This window comes from Periophthalmus magnuspinnatus, chromosome 7 (assembly GCF_009829125.3).
Source record: "Periophthalmus magnuspinnatus isolate fPerMag1 chromosome 7, fPerMag1.2.pri, whole genome shotgun sequence".
NCBI lineage: Eukaryota > Metazoa > Chordata > Actinopteri > Gobiiformes > Gobiidae > Periophthalmus > Periophthalmus magnuspinnatus.
Window position 1 is genome coordinate 22803295 of NC_047132.1, and position 26611 is coordinate 22829905.

General features: G+C 37.1%; 1 protein-coding gene across 2 annotated transcripts in view; it reads left to right on the plus strand.

Moving 5' to 3' along the window:
• LOC117373678 (dedicator of cytokinesis protein 3-like) overlaps positions 1-26611 on the plus strand; it is a 42941-nt gene that overhangs the window by 932 nt on the left and 15398 nt on the right. For both annotated transcript variants that reach the window (XM_055223051.1, XM_033969760.2), the window contains exons 2-22: positions 4585-4668; positions 4824-4864; positions 6820-6875; positions 9086-9182; positions 11715-11863; positions 12597-12681; positions 13968-14009; positions 14859-15013; positions 15390-15471; positions 16401-16461; positions 16536-16683; positions 18512-18600; positions 19336-19461; positions 23343-23467; positions 23813-23975; positions 24111-24217; positions 24327-24498; positions 24687-24784; positions 25544-25627; positions 25807-25907; positions 26005-26086. In XM_055223051.1, coding sequence (XP_055079026.1) covers positions 4585-4668; positions 4824-4864; positions 6820-6875; positions 9086-9182; positions 11715-11863; positions 12597-12681; positions 13968-14009; positions 14859-15013; positions 15390-15471; positions 16401-16461; positions 16536-16683; positions 18512-18600; positions 19336-19461; positions 23343-23467; positions 23813-23975; positions 24111-24217; positions 24327-24498; positions 24687-24784; positions 25544-25627; positions 25807-25907; positions 26005-26086 — 2147 coding nt within the window. The remainder of the gene's footprint in view (positions 1-4584; positions 4669-4823; positions 4865-6819; positions 6876-9085; positions 9183-11714; positions 11864-12596; positions 12682-13967; positions 14010-14858; positions 15014-15389; positions 15472-16400; positions 16462-16535; positions 16684-18511; positions 18601-19335; positions 19462-23342; positions 23468-23812; positions 23976-24110; positions 24218-24326; positions 24499-24686; positions 24785-25543; positions 25628-25806; positions 25908-26004; positions 26087-26611) is intronic.

Here is a 26611-nt window from a genome sequence, read left to right on the forward strand (position 1 = left end):
TGTCCACAGCTTTGGTAGTTATAGAGCCACTCGTGCTCTCTGGCACATGATGCCCCTGTATACGCACACCCACACACTTTATTTGGGGAATATATTTGTTATGATCGGTTTATTATCGGTATACTGTAGGCGAAGGGGCCATAAACATCAGGTGCAGTCCACATAAAATAACGTTCAGTGAAGGTAATCTTATCGCATGCCATTGAGCCGTTTCTATAGAGATCTAAGCGCAGATAGATGGTGGTGGAGGCTCGCTGCCAGGGATTGGCAGTGAGGGAGGTAGTGCGTTTTACAAAAGCAACAGATCGGCGCAGTCTCTGTGCAGCCTGCGGCGCGGAGCGACCTGGCGCTGTCCGTGGTGCTGAAACTTGAACAAACGGACAAACGGACAAACGGCACATACTGTACTTAGTAAAGGCGACACACACATTTGCCCAGAGGTCAGTTTCCCTTTTCACACGAAATGGTGACACAATGAACCCAGTGGTTTTCTATGATTCACCTGAGCCCATGGCCTATAAAGTTACTAGAGCCACATTTACTATCCCAGTATGCAAGTCGACTTATGATGCAAACTATCAGCAGTATCATCTGACCACATAGGGCCATTTTATTTTGATACACACAATTCCAATTGAAGTTTAGTCCCCTATAGTCTCTCAGTCTTCTTTAATTGGCTGTCTCTTATCAGCTGGAAACCACTTCATAAAATATTTACTGAATATTTCTTAGAGCCTTCATGAATTCATTTGTGAAATTATATTTTAAAGAAAAACAGTTTTAGAATCAACTTTGTAACTCATGTACAGGCCTACATATTTCATATAGTGCTATTAAAACGCTAAAACAATCCTTCCCTAAACAATAACAATTAATTATCAAGTCAATAGTAATGATGCCCTATCCTCATATAATTAAATATGAATGAGATTTTAGACTGTAGGTAGACTGTGTGCTTAAACGTCCATTTGAAGTATGACCTTTACAACAACATCAATCATTTAATACAGGCACTTTTGTTTGTCAGCATAGCCTAATAGGAAATGTTTTACCAGTTATTCATATTTGTGGAGACCATATTCTATTTGTCTATTTGAGTGTATACTATTGGATGATCCCATGGTCATAGGTTTGTGTGCAGCTACTCCGCTCAACTCATCTGTGAAAATGTCCTGAATCTATTATTTATTTTACCTCTGAAACAAATGTGTGCAGCTGTTTCGTCTCTAGACTGATTCTAGTGTAGCTTTTTACAATAACGTTTTTAAAGAAATAATGGTATTTGGAGATTTTCACTGTTAATATCCTTTTAGATCCATCCTGATTTACTTAATATTTTTGTATTTTAAATGTATCATGCATATTTGTGTCTGTGAATGCGTATACAAAGAAAGTCGCTAATGTGGATGTCGTCTTTATATAGTTATCACAGCAGTTCAGGGCCTCTCCTTCTATAGTTCTGGTTTAGTCCCTGATTTTGGTCCTGAATATTCTTGGCATCATTGTAGTTGGTTCAGAATAGAGAATATTTGGGAACTAATATTGCAAAGCTGTAGTACGATGCCTATGAGCTGTAGCAAAACCACTCAACAGGTTTTCTAAGTTGGGAATTTCAGTGTAAATTCCCCATGTATTAAGTCTTTAAGGAGCGAGCGTGCACTTTGGGGTCGTGCTGAAAAACATGACTCAGAGCTAAAATGGTTGTGTAATGTTTAACTTCTCCGGAACTGGGGCAGGACCATTCAAAGCAGTAAAGGACAACCTACATGCTTCATTACATGCACACATGACTGATACTTCTACCCACTTAAATCTGCCTTTGTCCTGTTTGATATGAATGAAAATGGTAAAAAAAAAAAGAAAATATCGGCTACACAAGGATAGTATGTTGTCAAAAAAATTTAAGCTTAATTTGGATTATCTCTTTAAAATCAAGATGAATACATAACAAAATTTCACCATAATAGAAATAATTATCTCTATTAAAGTTCCATATCTAAGTAGTTTTCATACTTAAAGGTGCACTATGCAACTTTTAAAGGCTAAATCATACCTTGAAAAGCATGTCCGTGGAGACAAGCATGTGGCGGACCTACTCACCGGAAAAATTACGAGTCTAAATATATTTTCTTGACATATTATTCTGTAACTATTGTACAAAACTAATAAACCTCCATCTTGACAGCTCATGAAGTGTTATTGTTGTGCTGGCAGGATTGTGGTACCTTGTATTGTCCCCTGAGAGTCACTGAACTGTTAAGTACTGTATGTATATGTGTGTGTATGTGTGTTTGTATGTCTGTGTGTATTTGTGTGAGTTTGAGCCAAGGTCATAATCTGGGTCCACGCTCCACTGTACTGAGTCTTCAGGACACGTTAGCATCTCTCTGTCCCTCTGCACTGGAGCTGGCCACGGGGCTCACATCTCTACAGCCTCATATCAGCCATTAATTATACACACACTGTTTACTTACATGTTTCTCACAGCACTTCAGCGCAACACAGGAGTAAACAAGGACACATTTAGATGCAGTCAAGACATATGCTGTAGCTTATGTAATATTCAAGGTTAGAAAACTTTTCTGTTTAAATTAGTAGCTTTGGTTAGCACTCTTTCCTAACAGCAACACACTGCACTTGCTCTCAGGGCTAATCCTCCGGCCAGGACTGTGACTGGTTGCAGTGATGGTATCCCAGCTGCAATAAGATGTACTTTAATCTTTTGTAAACATCAGAAACTAAACTGCAGAAACTGACTGTGTGAAAGCTTTATGTAAATCTTTATTTGTTTATGTTTATCTAAGCCCGAGAGTAGATAAAAGAATGGCTGGATATTTCTGTCCGCAGGTCCATATTCTGTATACAGTATTGTGTTACCTTAATGAACGCCTCATATAGTCGCTCACTGCAGCACACACTGATGAAATAAACAGGACAATTGCCACATCTTCTGTTATTTTAGGTGTTTCGATAGTTCACTAATGTGACATAGTCTCTCACGCTGATGAGGCTTCTACAGCTTACTACCCAGTTGTCAGTGGTGGTGGTGCAGCTTTTGCAATTCAAATGAAACAGAAGCCATTAAGGAACAGCTCCCTCAAACAGGAAGTGCTTAGTCCTGGACAGAATAGGCTGGAGGCAGAACAAAACAGAGATAGAAAGGTGGATCTTTCTCCAGATGTTTCTGTCACACAATTTTGCACTACTCCTTATATGCATTTATTAGTACTTTAGTGTCTTCGTCCTGAAATAATGGGGGCTTAAGATGTCAGTGGAATATAGAATTACTGTATTTCTTCTGTCAGTTTTTACCTGGTATACGCACAAATTAGTCTAGTTGCTGCATGATATAATTTTGTGATTTATATGTGAATATGTACACTGATGGTATGAAAGTCCTTGTTTATTTTGATTACATGCGTTGCTTTATTTTTGGTTCAGACTTATTCTTAGTGTGTCATGTAAAGTGAGGCTCATATCAGTTTTATCCTTGTTGTACAAGAACAGTTTGGACAAATTTTAGTCCTTGTTTAATATCAGTTTAGACCTAGTCCCTGTATCCCTGTAGTAGTGGTGAAGAAACCCTTGAGTTTGACGATGAGCCGTTGCCGTAGTTACACCAGAACAGGAAGTGAATAAACTGAGATCCAAGCCCCTCCCCCTCACTGGGTCTCCTGGCTGCTTCATTAGTACAGTGATTCACACTAAATTCTCCTCTAAGGGCCACCGTCATTTGTACATTTTAAATCATCAGTGGAGCTCTGGTACTTTTGCACAGTTTGTACAGTAGAGACCAGGGGCTTGTATGTACATTGTACTACTCAAATGACTAATTGTAATGTGCAGAAGAAGAGAGAGTCTTATTCTACATACAAATGGATTTCACTGTTGTTGTAATAACTGGTTAGGTTCTGGTTTACTGTACCTTTAGTTTAGGCTTGGATTAATTTTTAGCTTTGTGCTAATTGCTAAATTGCTTTCTGCATTTTACATATATACGACCAGTCAATGTCTCAAATTACTCAAAAGACAGAAATTATCACAATGGATCCAGAAATATATAAAACTACCATGTACATCATATTTTAATAAAGCAGGAACAAGAAGTGGATGAATTGAATTTAGAACCACTGCTATAGTCTACTTCCATATCTGTACAGAATAATCATGGTGTTAATCAGGGTTTTAGGAACTCTCTATATTTGGTCAAAGACTTTGGCTGGATGATGCTGCAAAAGCAGGATTTATGCAAATGCGGACTTATTCTAAAGCGCCGTTTAGCCTTAGCAGTGCTGTGTGGGTTTTATTTTGGGAGACAGTTCAATTAACTTAACAGTGCGCCCAAATCAGAGCGCTTAAAAATTAATTGCTTATTAAAACGACTCCTCACTGCAGGGCGGGCGCTTGTTTACACTTGGCTAAACAGTGGATCCTCCTGTGTGACTCCCAGTTTGAACTGAAAAGCTTGTTAAAAGGACGCAAAAGCCACATACTATAAAAATCACAAACAGGGGATGTACTACTAATCTCAATCCACAAAAAGCCTGAATTACCAAAATAAACAATTTCCTTATGTCTTTACAGTGATCTGCAACTTCCGGTCGCCGATATGTCAGGCCTTGGTACTGGAGATAGGGGAGACTGTACAGATCCTGGAGAAGAGCGAAGGTAATGTACTGTCAACACAAAGTATACGTAGAAGTTCATTAAATAGTTTTTGTACATTCATTACTGTTTACACATATGTAGTTATGTAGTAGTGTTTTTAAAGCTGCAAATAAAACCCATAGCCAGAAGTAATGTTTTTGTTTTCTTTTTTGTAGGATGGTACAGAGGCTTTTCCACCAAGAAGCCTTCCATCAAGGTAATTATGCTGCCTACACACACTACAGTATTATGTAAATACATTGGAATTAAACATGAATCCTTTGCATTGGCACCAAAAACGGAAAGAATGTATATGGCTCACCAATATAATTTACTCTAAATAATATGCTGTAATTGGTTTGTTTAAACAACAGTGGTGATTATGTCTGGTTTAATCACTGAAAATACCTTTCATTTATTTAACAAAATTGGAATGGTCTGACCCCTATTTCCAGATGCTCTATATTGCAGATGCTGTCTCTGTTTAAAACATGGTCCTGTGTTTTAGTCAGACGCTCCCTTAACATTAGGCTTCAATCCCAAGGGCCTGGACTGTTGTAACGAGATATAGGGCAGTGCTGTGTAGCGCAAATTCAGAAAGATCCATTAACAGTAGGCTGACAACAGCTTTTACATGATTGTTGCGCTAAAATGTAATATTTGGATAGTTTATTTATTTTTAGAGTATAAATTGTGAAGTTTGACTTTTGTCTTATGCTATATAGACAGTGCACATTTATATAAATATTCATTTTTCTCTTATAAAGAAGCTATGGAGCTAAATTATTCCCTGATTGTGGGAAAAATGGATTGGCATGGGCACAGTTGTGATTTAGTTTTAGTTTTATTTATTTCATTGAGAGAAGAGGGAGCCACTGTTTGTGTGAATGGTCATTTATGTCAGCTTCGGTTTAGGTTTTCATGCTGCCATAGGAACAAGTGGACTTTGGAATATCCCAACTAATTTTTCAAAATCAATCCATACAAGATAAGAAGGCAAATGGTTTCTACTTATCACTGAAAGAAAAAGACAGTTTACTCTGTGTTTCACACATGACAGTTTCTTGAAGGAAAACTTGACATGTTACTTTAGTTTTATATTTTTAGTGTAAAAGAAACTAGCCCAATTTTGAAAGATGTCTGTGTTAGTGGCTACACGCTCCTCCTCTACTCTTCATCAGCTATTTACAGTGTTTTCACACCCCTCCATTTTGTTATGTACTGCTGCCCACATTGGTTCGCCCCCATAGTAAAAAGTGTGAGCTCAGAGAATTAGCTTCCCTCACTATATTTACATCTGGAAGAATACAATTATCACAATGAACTTGAGTCTTGGCACCAGTCCACTTGCTATGACCTTCAGAAGGCAAGACACTATAGGGATCCTGCTCAGTGGCCTGTTTTTCATCCCCTGTAAGCAAACTTCAAGCTGTCCCAGTGTTTTCTTATGACAAAAAGGACACGTAAAACCAAATAACAATCATAGTATCAAAATTATAATGTGTATATGAAATTATACATGTGGGTCTGTCATGCACATAATACGGTGGGTAGTCACATTGTACAATAAATAAAAAACAAAAAACAAAACTCACACACATCCTGGAAAACCTGGAAAATAATGTGCCTATAATAATGTGTCCTGAAAAAAATATTTTGTGCTTGAAAATAATTTCTTGATCCAGTGTGTTTCTATTCATCATATGTTTGGTGCCTATCTAATCCTTTCATTACAAAAGATCATTTGGAGAGTTGTTGGGTGTGCATGTGTTGTCTGATTAATTTTAATATTAATACAAAATATAAAAAATGAGGGGAAATGTTATTTTAATACAAATGCAATAAATGAAAAACATTAAAGACAGGAAAAATATTGGAGTAAATAAGGTTGAAAAAGAAATGGCAAAGGCATCATGTTGATTGAGTTTGGCTTTATTATTGAGCCACAGACTAAACGTTTTTACAGTTGTGGTTCTATTACAGAATATAATGGGGTAGTTGTTGTTGTTTTAATAGTAGTAGTAGTATACACTAGTAGCGTTTGTGACAGCTATAAATTGATCTGTTTTATAGCTACGCACATATACTTTTAAGACAGCATCATACTAGTTTGTTTACTTATACTGTACATATTTGAAGTAGTAGTTTGACCTATAAACGTGTTTTCCTCAGGGCATCTTTCCAGCCAGCTATGTCCACCTGAAAAAATCCACCGTGATCAACAGAGGGTGAGTTATGTCATTTTAATGCTCTTTATATTTGAGGGAGTTCTAGTTTAAACAATGTCTCTGCTTCAGAAATATGTCACAGATGGTTCTTGAGCACTTTCAGACTTGTAAAGCTGTTTATATTATAGTCATAACACCCGCTACACTGCACATGGCTTTTTAACACCCCTCATTACAATTTAAACACATGCACCATATAGCATAAAATATAGACATACATTGCATTACAATTTCATGATTTTCTGTGTGAGAGTCGGAACATAAACACCACTAAAGTATTTTATGCAGGTTCAGCTCAAAGTACTTAGAAGTAAAGCTGCATAATTTTGGGAAAAAATCAATTTGGGATTTTTCAGAAGTACAACGATTGCGTTAAGATTTGTGATATATGTTTAAAAAGTAGGATTCTGATCAAAGTGCCCATTTTAAACAATTCCAGGGGCATTAAAGGCACTGGGCCAGGTTTTTACTGTCTTAAAAATGTGAAAAACAGAACTAGTTCATTTTAGATGGTTTGCAGTGGTCCAAAATTATTTCCCACTTACCTTGTGAATTCCGAGCATCCTAATTATTCACAGCAATGAGTTTATAAGTTCACAACTCTCTGAGATGAGAGCGAAGTTTTGCCATGACGGTAAAGCTATAATCAACTAGCCTGGTAACACGCACTTCCTGATTGTCAAAGGATTGAGCTGAGTTATTTTCACTTGTATTCAAGAGCTGCTTATACAATAAATATATCTGTGCTGGGACATGTCACATTTTGCTTAAGTACATGGGAAAAGGTACGGGCTCTTTAACATTTTAGAGAAGACAATTTTTAGAACATTTTTTATAGATGTCTAAACAACATGTGCAACAGGAATAAAAGGACATAATATTTTGTTCTTTGCGGAGGATATACTATTGTTTTAATAACTGCAGCCTTTGCGATTTGATAAATGCACCAACTTAAATTGCGGTTTCGATTTTATGGCGATTTATATTGTGCAGCACTACTTAGAAGCCACATTTCTACTCATCAGAAAGAGTAGACTCATGCAAATTGTCTCCTACTATAATACATCCTCTGCACCCTGACATTATCAACTTCATGCCCACTCTCACCACGTCCATCAATTGTCCACTTGTGTCTTCCTCTTGGCCTCCTGATTGGCAGTTCAAACCACAGCATCCTTCAACCCATTCCTTCCTCAGCACATATCCAAACCACCTCAATCATCTTAACCATATCAAATCATCATGTACTGTCACTCTGAGGTAGTCCTTCCTATTACTATCCATTCCCGTCATGAAGAGAAACTGTTCCACGCCCTCCATCTTGGCTCCTGTTCTTCTGAGTTGTAAAGCTTGTAACTTTACTGTCTTGTACACTACTGTCTTGTACCCTTTCAATCTTGCTTAAACATCACATTTTTCCACCATTTGTTCACAGTGCCTTGCATGATATGAAGAGTGAATGCTGACATAATCCCTCAAACAGACACATAACCACAAATGTGCGGTCACTCAGAGTTCCCCTTGCAAAGACTATTGTTGTTGAGGCCAAACTGAAGGCAGAGACAAAGGCTGTATTATCAGCTCAAATTCATGGATGTTAAATCTGTGCCCTGGGATCTTTGGCTCTGTGTAGGAGTTTACTGGTATAGCGTATGCCGTACAATAAACACGCCTAGGATGTAAACTTGTCAGACTTGTCATAGTAACTCAGTATAACGCATTGAAGAATATTAAGAAGTTATATTTTCTGGTGGATGTTCTACATAGTGGTATTAAACTTTTCTATCTCCATGGTAACTCCACCAAAGCCAAGTCACAGGTTAAATCAGTAGAGGGGCAATTCTGGCAACTCGCTCACAACGAGAATAAACATTTTTAAAGGCATTTTTCAGAAGTTAACAACTGCAACTGATATATACAACATGGATAAGAAAAGTTACGTAGCACAAATGTTACAGGAAATGTTGTGGCAGGTTTCCATCAATGACGCACTCACACATTTACAACAACAAACGTTTTGCCCAAGGACACAAACGCAGTATCAGCTGACAAGAGTTGGTTTAAAACAGTCAACTTCTTGTTATAAGACCACTGCTCTACATATTTTTTACTGCATAATTATGTCTGCCAGCTTCTAAAAACATTACATGGGCAAATCCTGTCCATGCAGCAGAGTGAATAAGCGTTGTGTACATTTGAATGTGCTGCAGGCTGTGTGAGACGGTGGTGCCCCTGGAGGACCCCATCATCACAGAGACCACCTCCACACTGCAGGAGTGGGGGGTGCTCTGGAAACAGCTCTATGTGGTGAGTGCCGCTCCACTTCTACTTTACCTCAGCTAACACCACTTTATTTGATATTAGCAGAATATCACTTTAGCTCTAATCATTATCTTATTATCTGAAACAACTATGGATTGTAATGCATGGACCTGATGATATTATTACCAGTTTGATTTTATTTTCTGAAAATATAAGCATGAATTTGGCTAGTCAACAAATAGGAATCTACATTGGCTCTGTTAGTTGTTTAAGGCTATTGCTTTAAAAGTATCTATATTTTATCTGAAAACCCATGGAAATTATTTTGCAACTCCCACTGTGGTCACTACTCCAGGTTCAGAACCGCTGCAATAAAGTATATGATATGATTTTAATTTAATCTAAAACAATAATTTCCCCAGTATAGTTATTTGAAAATGTTTATGACAATAGAATGGACAACAGAATGTGATTTTCTGATGTCAGAGTATAGTCCAAGTTGTTTTTAGCCCATGAGAGGCCACCATAGTATCTTCTACTAACGCAGAATTACACTGACTCTCTAAGCTTATTTTTTGCTGCTATTTTGACATTCTCCTTCTCTTTGTATCCACACGTGTTTATCCACATGTGCTTACAATCAGTAATAATTGATAACATAGCATATGCTTTACAGTTCTCTGAGAAGTGCTGTGTATATATTACCTAGTGCAATATATTTCCAACAGATATCCTCACACCACTGACAATTTTATATTTACTTATTGACCAGCAATGTGAATCAGTAACCTGTGATATTAGCTCAACATGCCATTACATCCTCTTTAGTTTTTGCCTGCAGCTCAACTGTCAGTCTACATTCACTAATACACTACAATCCTCCACAAGTACGTAGGCACTGAAACTGCAGCAGATATGGCCTACCCATCTGTCGCATGTAATTTCACGCTGTGTCATTCAAACCATTGATTATCTTGGCCTCATACAGATTGATTCTGCCTAGGCTTAAGATCTACCTCTGCCCTCCAACTACTGCTAAGACATCCCCACCTCTGTGCACAGCTCTTAGTTAATACATTTTTAAATAAAATGCACAAAACACACCATTTCCTTCTGACAATGGAATGGATATGGTGACCAGACTTGGACTCAGTTTCATTGTAACAGGGTTTCTGTACATTGCTGAGTTGGTGGAGTGAGATTTTTACATAACCAATCGTCAAGGAGCTGGAGGGATAGATTTGGTGATGTAACTTCTCTGGAGCTAATGTGGAGCTCTGAAATAGCATGTTTAGCTTGTTTAGCTTGTTTTGGAGCTGTAATACAGGCCACACTGCTTCATCCATAAAACACAATGGACTACGAGGCACGAGGCACACATTAATAAATTACTAAGGTTAGTTTATTTTACATGTTGTAACATACGATAATAATAATAATAATAATAATAATAATAACAACAACAACAACAACAACAACAACAACAACAACAACAACAACAACAACAACAACAACAACAACAACAATAATAATAATAATAATAATAAAAAAGTTAAATCTATCAACTGGACAAAATGTTTCAATGTCTAAGTCCCCCATTCCTGTTCAAGAAAGAATTGTCTTTCCTAACAAAAATTGCTTCATTAACTCCCTTCTCAAACCATTTCTTTTCTCTTTCTAAGATCTGTACCTCACTATCTTCAAAGGAGTGGTTAGGGAGTTACTCCATTCAGTGTAGTGAAGAGTACAGTGAGCGTTACATTGGAGAAACTAAACAGCCACTTCATAAGAGGATGTACCAACACCCTCACGAGAGCTCCTCCGGACCCCAGTCTGCCGTACATCTCCATCTCAAAGCCACTAACCACTCCTTTGAAGATAGTGAGGTACAGATCTTAGCTAGAGAAAAGAAATGGTTTGAGAGGGGAGTTAAAGAATCAATTTTTGTTAGGAAAGACAATCCTTCCTTGAACAGGAATGGGGGCTTTAGACATCACCTGTCCCCAATATATAACTCCATCCTCAGACCCAAAGCAAACAAAGGAAACAAAGAGAGCAGTAGAGTGAGCCAGTAGGACCATTAAAGGTTGAATGGAGGCCATTAAGGCTGAGACTGGTTAACAATAGATGTTTACTGTTTCAGTGTAGTTAGCTCCTCCCTTCAGATAGATATAAGACAGTGTGCACCAGTAATATGACCAGAACTGAATAAGCCTACTTAACATTACGTGTTTGTATTTTTTTCATACAAATGTATTGTATTTTTTCATTTTCAAAAAGATTCAGTCAGATACAGTCCACAATAACTTGACATTTTAATATTGATTATTATATTGACATGTCATAAAATCAATAAACGGTATTTCAAATTCATGAGTCTATGAAAATTCTAGAAGATATGGATGAGGAAGAATTAGTATTAGCTGTCAAATGGACAGGTACAAACATGGCAACTCACAGCTGTTTCACCAATAGTCTAACAGTACTTAAATTCACTTTACCAAACAAATAGTTTCTATTAATTCAAAATCAAAATCTACATGTTAATAATGACTTGTATTGTGTTTATTTTCTCAGAAACACAAGGTAGACCTGTTTCATAAACTACGTCATGTGATGAATGAGCTGATTGACCTGCGCAGACAGCTGATACAAGGCCACCTCGCACAAGACCAAACGAGAGAGATCAAACGCCACATCACCGTGCGCCTCGACTGGGGAAATGAGTGAGTCCTAACTCAAAAGGCAAAGCTGCAACAAGTAGACCCCAACTAGAGACATTTTACACTATGCATAAATAGAGGGAGACATGAAGAATGAAAAAATAAAATTAAATGTTAGTATGGGCTCTAGTACATTAGCAGTGACAGTCATTGCAGTACTTTTGGACTTTGGACTACTTTTTACTCTCTCTGCAGTAGAAGTAGTATTTGAGTATGGAATTAGAGTACCTCCTAGTCTTAATGCACCAGTCCCAAAGTGCAGACCACAAAAAGTATGTATCATATCTTTAGTCATAAGCTAGAGTGTGTAATGGCTTCCTTTAAGATGTAATGTTATAGTCATTTAGCAGATGAGTGAGTCTGAGACAGCTAGAGTCAATGCACAGCTCCCTGGAGGAACTGTAAAGCAATAAACTCAATTCAGCCGTACAAAGGCAGACATTCTCCTTATAGACTGCCCATGCTCATAATGGAAGACTCACATTTAGGAGTGCAAAACCCTACAATCTGTTCATGCTTCTTTAATGGAGAATTTATTATAGAAAACAAATAGGAGAACTAAGGTTTTGACTAACTTAAATGGTGATCCAGTTGGGTTTTAAATGGTTATTTCTATATCAATCTTGGTCTTGAAATTGTATTATTATGACAACAGTAAGTCATTAAGAAAAGTACATGTTACCTGCCATTTGGTTAGTATTTGTCTTTCACTTTACGTGCTTTGTCTCTTCCACAGACACCTTGGTTTAGACCTTGTTCCCAGAAAGGACTTTGAGATGGTGGACCCAGATCAAATCAGTGTCTCAGAGCTCTATAAAATGGTATGGATTACTTTTGTTTAATTGTTAACCTACTTGCTGCGATATACTACATACCTTACAACTCTTAAAGCTGTTTTTCTATTTGCAATGATGTGCAAATGTAATGACTATCAACTCGCCTGTAAGAGGATGACCTTTGAACTGCGGTGCCATCAAAACAGACACATTTTACTTTCATCTTGCTGCCATTTCCACAGAGTGCTTTTATCAACCAACAAGCTCTCATTGTGATAGCTAGCAAGACAGGCAACATGCAAAATTACTAAGGTAAAGCTTTGAACAAAAAAATGCACCAATAGTTTTAATTTTATTTATATTCCCAATTATATCCCTTTGCTACGGCTATTTAAAACCACCAGTGGTTGAAGTAAGGATTCATAAATAAATAACTAGTCAAATGTATTTTGTCTGTAGCGATGTGAAGCGTATTCACTGGGGAGATAAGACCAAGCCTGTGCAATGGCTAATTTTAGAAAGATGCAATTACAGCGCAGATGTTATGAAATATAATGTAACACAGAGAAGATGCTGTGCTGGCACCGTGCTCCTGTTAGACCCATGTGCTGATCAAAACACTCTCCATCAGCCTAGAATTGTATCATTTACATATTTTCAGGGTTTGTGGGTAAAACAGAGGTAGGATGGAAAATTAAAATGAGTATTGTTGCTTTAAATGATATTATTAGAAGTGAAAGCTGTAATTTAAATTAAAAAACCCAGTCATTCAATTATCTATTTGCATGTTCACTAAAAAAAAAAAAAAAAAGTACTTATGGTACTTATTTTTATCATGCGCTCTCTGCCTTAACAAACCTAAATCTAGACAATATTCAAGAGACAATCAAATAATCTCTTATCCGTGTGTGACGACTGATTCAAAATGCTAGTATTAGCAACTGTAAGACACTTCTGCACTATTATAAAACATTAAGATGCTTATCCTCCAGTCCAAGAAATAACGTAAATACTTTAAAGACTACTGTACAGTGCATCTCCTCTTGTTGACATTAGCTGGACAGTTTGTGTCACAAAACAGACCTCGGCAGATTTCCAGGTCGGTGTAAAAGAGAAGTTGTTTTAGGCTGAGAGAGTGTGTGGGCTCCAACGGCTTTGTCCTCTCCACTCCCACTCACTCACGTTCCCCTCCATGTGTATCAGAAGGCTGGAGCTAAAGTACAGATACATAGCCACATGTACAAGCACTGCACAGACATTACAAGTGAGCTATTGTGTGGACAAAATAACATGGCTGTGTATTTAATGTCAATACATATTTCTTTTTTTAGCACGTCTCCAGCCGACACTGTGGCCAACAGAGCACAAATCAGGTACCTGTCCTTTGAATGACCTATTTTTCACTCTTGTTCAGTATCTTTACCTTAGGTAGGGACTGATATTGTGCAATGATGTTTTTTGAGCTGTTTTCTAACATAAAATGAACATAGCAAAATATAGATAGTCATTTACATTCATTGCCCTTTTCCCCAAGCAATTTATTCCCACAAAAATGCCTTATCAATAATTAAAATCATTAATTAGATTCTACCCTCTTTTTGATACACTGTAACAAGGGTTTTTCTGTACATACAGATGTGTTCAAGCATTTGTTTAAGATCATTTGATGATATTATATTTTTTATGATAATTCACCAAAAAATTCAATTTGTATTCAGTGTTGAATATTCAATGACAATATCATTGCATAATCTCTCTTACATAATCATCAATAACTGTGCGTGTGGATTTCTTATTTCTTCTAAAGCCATGCAATATAAATTTTCCTTTCTTAGTTGTATTTGTACAAGGCAATATTTTAAAGAAACTCTGTTTTGAAATCTGGGATACATCTTATTGACTAACCATTTGTACAGTATATGTAAATGAGTACGTGACCTTCAAATGTCCGTATTGGTTTTATAGTCAGTCACCTATTGTGAGAGTGACCAGTGTAATGAGCTATGGTGGTATATTGTGTTAGAGTTAACATAAGTAACACTCTTAGAACATATCAAACTCCATCAGAAATAGAATTACTAAAAGTGTAACATACGATGTTTGCACTAGTAGTAGTATGTTTTTGCATACTGAAATACATTAAGAATGCAAATCCTACAACTTTGTAAACAATAAACAATTCTGTTATGTCAGGGGTCACTCACTGCCTGTTTTGTTTCCAGGGTGACAGCACAAAACAGCGGCATGGTGACAGTTGCCGTGTCCCAGTGTCTCACCATCTCTTCATCAACCTGAAGAGCTTCACCTATAACAGCATCAGTGAAGATGCAGACGTGTACTTCTCCCTGTACGACACACGAGAGGCCAAGCAGATCAGGTATGGGCTGTAACTCTTACTTTATATTGATCTGGAATAGCATTGTGAGCCTCAATTTATAGAAGAAATAAATGCTACTGCTGAAATCACAGTGCTAAAATACACAGTCACAATATCCATCTGCTTCTTCTGAGAGTCGATATACTTAACTGTTAAATCGTCCTGCTTCTCACTTGGAGCATGATGGCAACTGACCAATAGAAGAAGTAAATTCAGGAACGCACTGAACTTTGAATATGTCAGTCTGATCACATATTGTAATGTTGATATCAGGCTTTATATTGCAAGTGATTTTAAAGTTGTATAGCTTTTTAGTATGTGGCAACTATGTACATACAACCTGCTTCAGGGATACTAAACTGTGCTTTGGTAACAGTGAGAAGTTTATGGTGAAGCTCAACAAAAATGGAGGACCAAAGAATCCTGAGAAAGTGGATCGACTGTGTGCGCTCTTTACGGTATTATCTTGTTTCTTTAATGTTTCTAATTGTTTCATGTTCAAGTATCTATGTCAAAAATTGTAGGAACTGTGGTGGAAGAAGTACTCAATTTTGTTACTTAAGTAAAAGTACAGATACTGGAGAAAAAAAATTTCAGAGGAAAAAAATATACTTAAGTAAAACTATTAAACTATCCATTTAAAAATGTAATTAAAAAGAGTAAACAGTAAAAATATTTCCCACAGTTTTTGAAATCTAATAAAGCTTCAATTGTAGTGATTTTGATAAAGACTTATGCTGAATTTTGTTCAACAGAAACAATTGAATTTTTATTTTTTTTTTCTGGCTGTTTTTATTTGTTTTTTTTTTTTTTGTTTGCTCAAATTATGAACTTGGCTTAAAAATAAACCCTTAACCTTTTCAGCAGGTGTCAAACAATAATAGAAAAAAACAACAAAATAACCCCAAAAACTTCAGTCCAATTAAAAAATATAGTTTAGTACAAAACTATCCACATTAAAATGTTCTTACATACTTTTTTTTTTTTTTACTTAAGTACAGTGCTTTACTACTTTTACTTTGTTACATTCCACCACTGTGTAGCAGTGAGCATAGTGCACAGAGTACTACAGTGTAAAAATCTGCAGAAATTAACTGTGAAAAACTGCTGTATCCCTATTTGTGGATTATGGTAACATACTATATAGTTTATAGTTTATAGAGAATACTACAGTGAGAAGACCTACTGAAGTAGTTTGTTTGATTTACAATTCAATCAATTCAACTCACAAAATGCATTGATATTTTATGAAACAATAAATTGTTATATTTATTATAATAATGAGCCAAAATATGTCAAATTCTCTCAAAATATATTTATTTGATAGGGGCAGCTCTGTGAGTGTTCTATGATATTAATGTTTAGTTTTTTTCTTCTGTTTTTCCAGGACCTAAGCAGTAAAGACTTGAAGAGAGAGCTCTACATAGTTGCACATGTCATAAGAACTGGTGAGGAATTTAAAACATCATTGTAATTTATTTACATTTTATTTTAACACTCATTTTGTTTTGCTCCGCTTCAGGTCGGATGCTGCTGAATGATTCAAAGAAAGGGCCTCCCCATGTGCAGTACAGACGACCTTATGGCTGCGCTGTTCTGGCCATGAGCGATGTTTTCCACACCATCACAGATCTGAAAGAGGAGAAAGACTTTGTACTCAAGGTTTACACGTAAGTTACACAGTTTTTTCACATATCTTTTTCCAAATTACAGTATTGTTACAAGATGGGTCAATCTGGCCACCCCTGGGAATTACCAGTTTGGACAAATATAGTGGTTGCAAGTTAATTCTGATTCCAGAACACACACTTCTTCAATACTTTATAAAGATGTGAGTCTGGTCACCTGCAGCACTTGATCTGACTGCTTGATCACGTTTGAATGTGCTTGAGACACAACGGAGGACGTGGGGACCAGACTGATATCAATCTGTATAAAAAGTACAGAGAGATATAATTTTGGATTTGCCAGGCAAGATCAGTTAGCCAATATATTTGATTTTATATTATTAAAAGCAAGTAAAAATGACTTTCAGTATTCATCAAAAACCACATGCTTTTACTGTCAGAGGATTGACTGTGGATGTCTCAATTGAAAGGACCCAAGCTGATTCACAATTAGAAGGGATTGAATCCCGATCTCAATCGCACAGCTCTGGTTGCAAGTCTATCACCAAGGCAGATGTTGTGAATATCACCAACAGTTTTAGTGTTGATGCCTGCTGTGGGATGACAAGTTTGACAGTGAAATGTCCTCTATAAAATCAATACAGTCTGTGATGGTCCATGGGACACTTGGCATGTTATGAATTTGGCAGCTTCTTTAGGAAACAGAAATACAGCATTGTGTATGAGCCAGCCTAGTGCAGTGCAGAGGGGTGAAGGAGAGAGAGAGAGGGAGAGTAATGTCATAGATACAGGCGGAGGACATTGGCAATAACATGAGATCAGCAGTTTTCCCTGTCAGTCAAAGTGCCTTAAGTTTTGCTTCTGCAGTGGTGGCTTTGGGTCAGAGTTCATATCTTCATAGAGTGCATTATTTATAGTGCTATGTGGGTTGGGTAAGCAAAAATATACCAAAAAGTAAGAGCATTACATCTTCAATTTATAATAGCTATGGTCAAAAGTACAAATAAATCTGCCTGTTAAAATATGTAGGTAAAGAATACAATGATCTTATCTTATGAACTGTTCAGTCTTAACATTTGATGTGATTGATGGTTTATACTTGACTTATTATCGCTCATTTACTTTACTTTACTTTATTTTATTTAAAGGACAATGTGCAGTTACATTAAAAGATGGCTGCACCAGATTTAGCATAATGCTACTTTCCATCTGTAGTCCTAAAACAACAACTAATATAACAGTTAAACAGCAATTAAAACAACAATTAACACGTACAATGTAAAAACAATACAGTACAGATCGGTGCAGTTTAGACATTTAAAATAAATAGAGTTGCAAATTAAATTAAAAGTACTTACTTACATTAGTAGTAGAATATATACATACATCTTTCTCTTGTAAAATGTACTAAATATAGGTAACTGTTAATGTATTTCCTAGCTACAAACGTCTTACACTCTTATATCTACATTACATTATTTATAATCCGACTTGGTGCATACATACATATATATCTTAAGCTGTTGGTTTTATTGGCTGCCGAGTTGAAGAACACTCCCCTTTAAGAAGTATAAGCAGTGATTCAGGGCTGAGCTGCCTCCTCACTGTCGGCTTGTGTAAGGCTCCGGTCTGTGCATTTGCCTGTGCCTTTCCCAGGGGCCTACAGGGCTCCTCACAGTAATGAAAAAGGCTGGTAGAGCGCTGGCTGTCAGCTCTGCTTAGTGTGCTGTTCATTTGGTCTAATGTGCTGCTTGATAGCACTCTCCCCTGCTGCTACCTTTCCTCCAGAAGGGGCTGCGTACTGGGACCGCGCACCGTCCTTAACCCTCCATCTGGAATCACTAATGGGCCTGTTGTTTTTTCTCTGCAGATGCAACAATGAAAACGAGTGGTACCAAATACACGAAAACATCATCCGCAAGTCCAACACAAAGTACTCCGCTCCAAGCACAAACTATGGTAAAATTCTTCTGCCTCTTATAACTGTCAAAGTTCTACATCTTTGACACCATGCTGCTCGTGAAAGTGTTGTAAATCCCGGCATCCCCAAAAATTTCTGAGCATTTCTTTAGTTTTCCAGCTGTGGGTTCATAGACAAAAAAAATGTAAAACTAGTCAACTGGACTTGATTAAGTTGATGACGTTCCACTAGTTGACTTATTGTAAAACCTTTTTGCTACAAATTAGCAGCTCCTCATAGGTTTTATGACATAATCTCAACTGTTTTTGACTTTTATATTTCACACCAGTTTTGAATTAACAAATTATATACTCATATTTTCTCTATGATTTCAATAATAATAAAAAAAGGATTGCAAAATTACAGCTATGTTAAATTTAGCCATGCCCCTTTCACATGTGCTCTGGTGGTATATGGCAGTTAAGTGACTGTGACAAAAATACCTACCCATGTGTGTACATTATTATCACACATATCTTTACATGGTCTCTACCTGCTTCCAAGCATTTGTTCCTGTTCCCTCTGCTTTCTCTGGCTCCCAACATGCATCTCTCTCCATCCTCCTGTCTGTCTCCTCCCCCACGTTCTGACTAATGTCCCTTAAATAACCCTTTCTTATCTACTCATCTTTCTTGTGTTTTTTTCTATCTAATTTCTGCTTTTATTTCAACACCCACACCTTTCCATATGACCCCACTTACCCCATCTTTTGTTTTGTACCCCCTTCCCCCCAGGCCTGATCATCTCTCTACAGCTGCTGAGGGGCGAGCTGGAGCAGATCCGAAGAGAAAACCAAGCCGTCTTCAACCGGGCCCTGGCTCTAACGCGTAAACTAGGCTTCCCAGATGTCATCCTGCCCGGTAAGGAAGCAATAAGGCAGAGAGGAGCAGGGGGTAGTGGGGTGAGGGAAGGTGGTGTTGATGGGGTTAGAGAGGGGTAGTTGTAAGGAGAGAGCAGAGGCCAGATGGCTCCAGGAAGGAAAACAGAGAGTGGTCTGAGATTCATACTGTAAGAAGGAAGCGGAGCAAGGATGCAAGCAAAGGTCAAGGAGAGGAGGCAGAATACCCTCCCACATCATGGAGAATAATGAAAACATGTTTGTATTGTTAAGAAATTATGCCTGGTGAAAAGTTTCAAAGTAAAATTTTGAATGAATATAGGGTTCATTCGTACGTAGCGTATTGGATAATTGTATTTACCAGGAATGACCGAGCAGCTTATTGGGTTGTTCCATGTGTTCGTTTTATTGTCTTTGCAAATGTATCTCTAGGGACATTTTGCACATCTTTGCTACAACCTAAAGGTTTTTATGTTCAACCACAAACTCTATTGTTGCCTCTTCCAATCAGTTGCACAACTATACTTGCAGGTATTGGAAACTGCGTAAACTGCTAATCCTCGAAAAAGTTGGCAGCATGCTTAACCTACTGCACTGCTACAGTGTGATTCCTTGTACAGTATTTCCTAATTTGCATTGCTCATGTAATGTTCATACAGTTCTGAATCTCTCTTTGATTTGGCCCACTAAATGCAGACTGATGGGACCCATTCTAGGGCGTATCTGGTTGTATGGAGAAATGCATTTGTTTTGGCTGCGGAAAGAGCTATTTTTGTGTAACTTAGAGCCATATTTTTGCAGTTCTGAGTAGATGCTGCTGGCACTTGGAGATTGGATGGTTGCGATTGTGCTGCATGTGACAATCCTTAGTGAGAAATCTGTGGGAACACTGTGTAATTGTTCAGGACTTCTGCATATTTTTAGCATCTCCTCAGCTAGTTTCAGACAAACAATATTGTGTATATGTAGTTTATTAGTATTGATTAGCATGTATCTTTTAGTTAGACTACTGTACTGTACACTGTCTGTAGATAGGCCATTTATTCACTGAAGATTTAGTGGTCTCTAAATATTACTTCTTCCACTAAAAACTGCTACTTTCAACCAGTAATAGCTGCAGTAAATATAAATTGGTTCTGCTTGGAACGCAAGTCCAGCAGACACAGAATAAAATAATGCAGAATACCTCCATTTTAACTGTTATTTATGTGATGTTTGAAAAGTGTTTGGCTAGGATTAGCTGGTTGTTGCTGCTTAAGGGTGTCAAAATGTTGGCACATGACAACTGCACCATATGGCATGTTACAACCACCGCCTTTCATACTTCTAATCCAATCTATTTATGTGATTTATCTCCACTCTGTCTCTCTTTGTAAAACATTTCCTCATGTCAGTCCAAAATGTTATCTCTGGTCTCTAGTACAGTGTTTGAGCTGGAGGCTGATGCTGACAGTAGTAACCCACATTCAGAGCACTGAGCAGGGCAGATGAAGATGAGATGACAAGGGGAGAGGGAACATCACAGGGGAAGGGTGGATGAGTTTAACTAGGACTCTAGAAGTGCTTTGTTGTCTCTTGGTATGAGGACAGGGCAACGTATGCTATTATAACATTTTGGGTGACGGTTTAACTGATGGCACACAAAATATGACGGCAATTTGAATATTTGTACTAGTGATATTTGTATGTTTTGCTTCCACTCCTTATGTCCTATGTCTTTCATATTTAGTATTTTGAGTATCTGCAGAAGCTGCAACAACTTGAACTGGTGTTGGTGTAAGTGCTTTACAGAACAAGAAAGACACTAATATTCACAATACGAACAAATACAAAGACATACATAATCATCATAAAATTAACATTAAAAGAGAAGCACAGCTAAACAGAATTGTTTTGAACCTGTAACTGGAAGAAAAATCTGCTGCCTTGCACGTCAATTACATTGCAATATTTTTTTTCATAATGCCCCTAAAGCAAACAATGATTTATCATGAGTGATTTGATTTGACCCAGCCCTACTTGGTAGACAATTGTGTAGTATTATGTAGTCTAGTATTGTATTGGTATGATTTGCAACACTGTATGAATTGAGGTCTGTACTATCTCACTGAACACAAAACACTTGTTTTACTGTAATTGCAATCAGGAACTAAATTATACATTGGTTCCCTAATACAACATAAAGCAATTTCAAGGTGAATCTATCAAAAAGAAGATTTTTTAAACCTTAGAAAGAATAGCCAAAAGGAACAGAGTAGTGTTATCTAGAGAGTAGAGTGTAGGAGGTCACAGTCATTATCAAATATTTTAATTACTAGATACCAAACAACACTTGAAGGCTGTTTGTAGATTTGACTATTTAGTGCTTTTGTTTTCATTTTTCTACCAAACACTTAACTATATCACATTATCCAGTATTTTTAACAGGTCTAGCCAGTGCCACTAAATCAGCAAGCAGTTTGAAAATGGCTAAAATGAGCGAGAGAATAAAGTAATAAAGAAAGGTCAACATTACCAGCTGGCCACAAAAAGCACAGAAGGGATAACATACTTGGTAATATTTCTGTTTGGGATTCTTCAGTTTTAATGGTTGTTTTTTTTTAATTATTATTTGTACAAAAAAACAACAACAACAAAAAAAACAATCTTTGGCAATGTAAAATTGCACAGTAGGTTTAGTAACAGGCTATGAGAAGGACGCTCGATCATTTGAATGCAATTGAAAATAACCTTTTTAATTTTCCATATTGCCACCATCGATCGGTGCACAGGAGACAGTGTTAGAGGTGATAAGTATATACTTCCTGGAGACACAGGGGATGAAATGTGAGAAGGATTAGTCAGTCAAGGAGAGAGCTTTTCCATCAATATCCATCTGAGCTGCCCAGAACAAGAGAAGGCTGGTTCAAACTGGAGTCTTATTGTAAAAACCCCATCCTCTCATATAAACCATACCATAAATGTGTTTTAAGTGGCTCAGGCAGTACAGCAGGTTGCCCATTTACCTTAAGGTTGATGGTTTGTTACACCCTGGTCAAGTTGCTGTTGTGTCCTCTAGCAACACACTTCACCCACTTTGCTGTGGATGTGTATGTCCATTAGTGTCTGATGGATGTGGGAAGGTCTTGTGAAATGCTTTAAGTGCTTTTTAAAAAGAGTTATGTGTAAGAAACTTTATTTTAGATTTAGATTAGAGGCATACCACTAGATCTATATGGATACATTGACAGAATATATATCTGTAGAGCAATAAAAAACATTTAAATGCAGTTTGTACTCACACCACTTTCAACACAGCATGCTGCTAAGGACCAAAATATCAACAGTACAGATACACCGGATATCACCTCTCTATATTTACTGTATTGTAGGGGATCAGTGCTACTGGCAAAGCAGTCCGGTTGTCTGTTGATACCACAATCTCCATATTGTCTTACAGTGTTGTATTATTGCTGACATAAAATACAGGGAATTCATTTCAATTTGGCCGAGCTAAAATAAGAATGTTGTAACACTGTCATTTTGAATTTTACTAGAGAGCCCATTCAGGACATTTTTTGAACTCTTACATGGCCTCAAAAAACACTGTACCTGGCTGGCCATGACTCACCAGTCCCAAAGGAAATGACCAGGACATAAATAACTGTGTAATAATAATAGTAATCATAATAATCCAACTGTTCTATTGCCTTACTCTTAACTCTTATGTTTTCAGTTATCCTGTTTATACATTTTTTGAGTCTTTCAAGCTTACACACCTAAAAGCAATTCAAAAAGCTAAATATTCTGAGCTCCTGCCTGCTCTATAATTAGACCACTGTCAGCTGAAAGCAACTTCCTTCACTCTGTTGCTAACAATGTGATCTTGATTCTGTTTGTCATTGTTTGTTTGTTGTGTTGTAGGTGACACACGAAATGACCTGTACTTGACCCTGGAGAGAGGCGAGTTTGAGAGAGGAGGAAAGAGCGTCCAGAAAAACATTGAAGTAACATTATACGTCCTGTACGCTGATGGAGACACACTCAAAGTATGTTATTATTCGATTAGATTAAGACACCTCACTTTTGTTTTTGTCTTTTTTTCTTTGTGCAAGAACATGAATGTATGAATACTGTTAGCAGGTTATGTGTTAGCTCCTCTACTGTACTTGAGTATGCTTATAGTTATTAGAATACAGGGATGTTGATAGATGTACTTCTTTTGAGTCTAAAAGATGTTCATATTTTATCATAATTCAATTTAACAATTTACATTTATTCAGCTTTAATTAAAATAGTTATAATTTTACTTTCTTTATAAATATATTCAACCTCTGTATATGATTATGTAAGTACAGATGTAGATGAAAGCCCCCCATATTCTTCGTCTGCAGGACTGCATTAGTTTGGGCACTGGTGAGCCCAACACGTCTGAGTACCGCTCGTTTGTCCTGTACCACAACAACAGCCCGCGCTGGAGTGAGATGGTCAAGCTGCCCATCCCCATCGACCGCTTCAGAGGGTCCCACTTGCGCTTTGAGTTCAGACACTGCTCCAGTAAGTACTGCTATTCTAGGATACTTCTACAGAGGAAGAAGAAGTACTCAAAATATTTACCACTTGAAGTAACAGTTCACAAACACTGATCTTAAGTGTAAACATATGAAATGAAAGGTTTCACTTTTCTTCCAGCTAAAGATAAAGGAGAGAAGAAACTATTTGGTTTTGCATTCACTCCTCTCATGAGGGAAGACGGGACCACTTTGTCAGATGAGGTCCATGAGCTGTATGTGTATAAGGTGAGAAAATATAGATCCGTAATCATGTCATTCATAATCAGATTTCTGTTACACTTAGTAATATCTTTCATTGTTTTATTCTCTAATCTGTGTTTGTGTTTGTTTTTAGTGTGATGAGAATGCCACCTTCAGTAACCAGGGCCTGTACCTGAGCCTGCCCTGCTGTAAAGAGGACTTTAACAGCTGTGCGAACCTCCCAGCCAATCTGCCCTTTCAGAGAAGTCCCAAAGAAACCTTCTGGGTCTCAACCATCCTCTGCTCCACCAAACTCACACAGAATGGTATTGTCACTGAAAAACACTTCATTCAGTTGCCAGTTTTCTCCATGCTTTTCCCAAATAAGATCTATTCCAAATCTATATGTAAAAAATACATCCATATACAAAGGGAAAACCATCTTAATAGAATTCAAGTATGTCTTTCTTCCAAGTATTACATTAAGTCTAGTTGATATGTTCTTTGTTTGCAGTGGACCTCCTCGCACTTTTGAATTGGAAAGCCCACCCCGACAGAGTGTTGGACATCCTGGGACGACTGCGTCAGATCAGTGGAGAGGAGATTGTCAAAGTGAGTGACATTAGGTTCTTTTAATTCTGATGTTTGGCATAATGTTAAGAACTCTTGCAAGTGACATGAATAACATATCATCTGTTCATTTGACACTAGTTAATTATGTGGGATTCTAAGAAATTAGGCAACAAGTGATCTTTTTGTCCTCTCAGTTGATGTGTTAGAAACAGAGAAATTTGGCAAGAAAAGATATTTAAATGAGTTTGCCAAGCTCCAAGTAATGAGCATCTTCAAAACTGCAGTTTTTCTGATTACATCACAGCGTTGTATAGGCCAATAATATGTGATATAGAGGGGGACAGCTAAAATGAGTGTTGTTGAAATGCTGATTTTTATTAGATAGAAATGATTTATATTTCCAATGGAAATGGAATCAATATAGAAAACTGGTCCTTCTCCCCATCTGGGAATTTGACATAATCGTATTCTAGAAAACAACAATTTTGATTTGATAATAATAATAATAATAATAATAATAATAATAATAATAATAATAATAATAATAATAATAATAATAATAATAATAATGCAAAAAGCAACAACTACATAATCACTGATCCTGCTGTAAAGATGTAAAGCTCTTTCTTGTAGGGCTCTATATTTGGCAGATATCATACCTGGTGTATACTTGTCATTTCTGCTGCCTTGTGATCTTTGTTTGTCATGTTTTCAGGCCTTAGCTGTTTCTACTTTAATCACTATGATGTTCTTTGTTGTAATAAGATGGTAATAAGTCTATTTTTTTCTTTTCAACAGTTCCTGCGTGATGTTTTGGACACTCTTTTCTGTCTCCTTGATGACAACACTGATAAATATGGACCATTGGTTTTCCAGTCATTGGTAGGTAACAGTATTGATTCCACAAACATGTTAACTTCTTAAAACAGGGCAGTGCAGAAGGTTAAGAACATAGTACACTCAAAGCAACAAAGTCAATTGAAAACAATAAATAAATAAGCCAACATTACGTAAGACTATGTAAAAAGGCCTTAAATTCATATTCCATTTCTGTTTTCCAGGTTTTCATCATTAACTTGCTCAGGGACAGCCGCTTCTACCACTTCAGACCTGTCATGGACGCCTACATCCAGAATAATTTCGCTGGGGCATTAGCATACAAGTAAATCATATTTTATTGAGAGGGCTGATGATTGATGATTTGATTTTGGACATTATGCGAAAGCTTTGAACTACAAAACTCAAATGTCTGTGTGCAGAGAATTGATCCGATGTCTGAAGTGGTACATGGATCGATCAGCCGAGGTTGTTAGGCAGGACCACATCCAAGAGGCAATGAGGGTAAGGCATCAACAACTTCTTATGAGAAATTTGCAATAATTTGTCTTCCTTCAATTATTAACTAGTGCGAAGAGTCATTTTGTGGTTATCTCACATTGTGGCCCCCTTAAAATCTACACTTTCTTTGCTCAGCTCCCACCACTTCCCAACCTCTAATGATAATAGGAGGAGTAAATACCAACTCCTTTAAGGCATCATTAGCTGTTTATTGTATCATCATTTGTAACATTATTTCCTGTTTACCTGTTATAGAGGTCACCTAAAGAAAAACCCATTGACAAATGGTCTCAGTGTTAAAACCGATAAATAGTAACACAAAGCCGTCTTTCAATATTATCGTCTTTTTTCTGACTGAAATGATGATTAATCTATAAAGGAAGCAGATATTGATGTGGAGAGAGAGTCCAGTCCTTGGATTTCTGTTGTAATCTGATCGCATGAAGAGATACAGTTGCACAGCTTATAGATAGAAAACATCTTTTAAAATAGAGTGTTTTTGGTTGGTTTAGATCTGAAAACTGAACA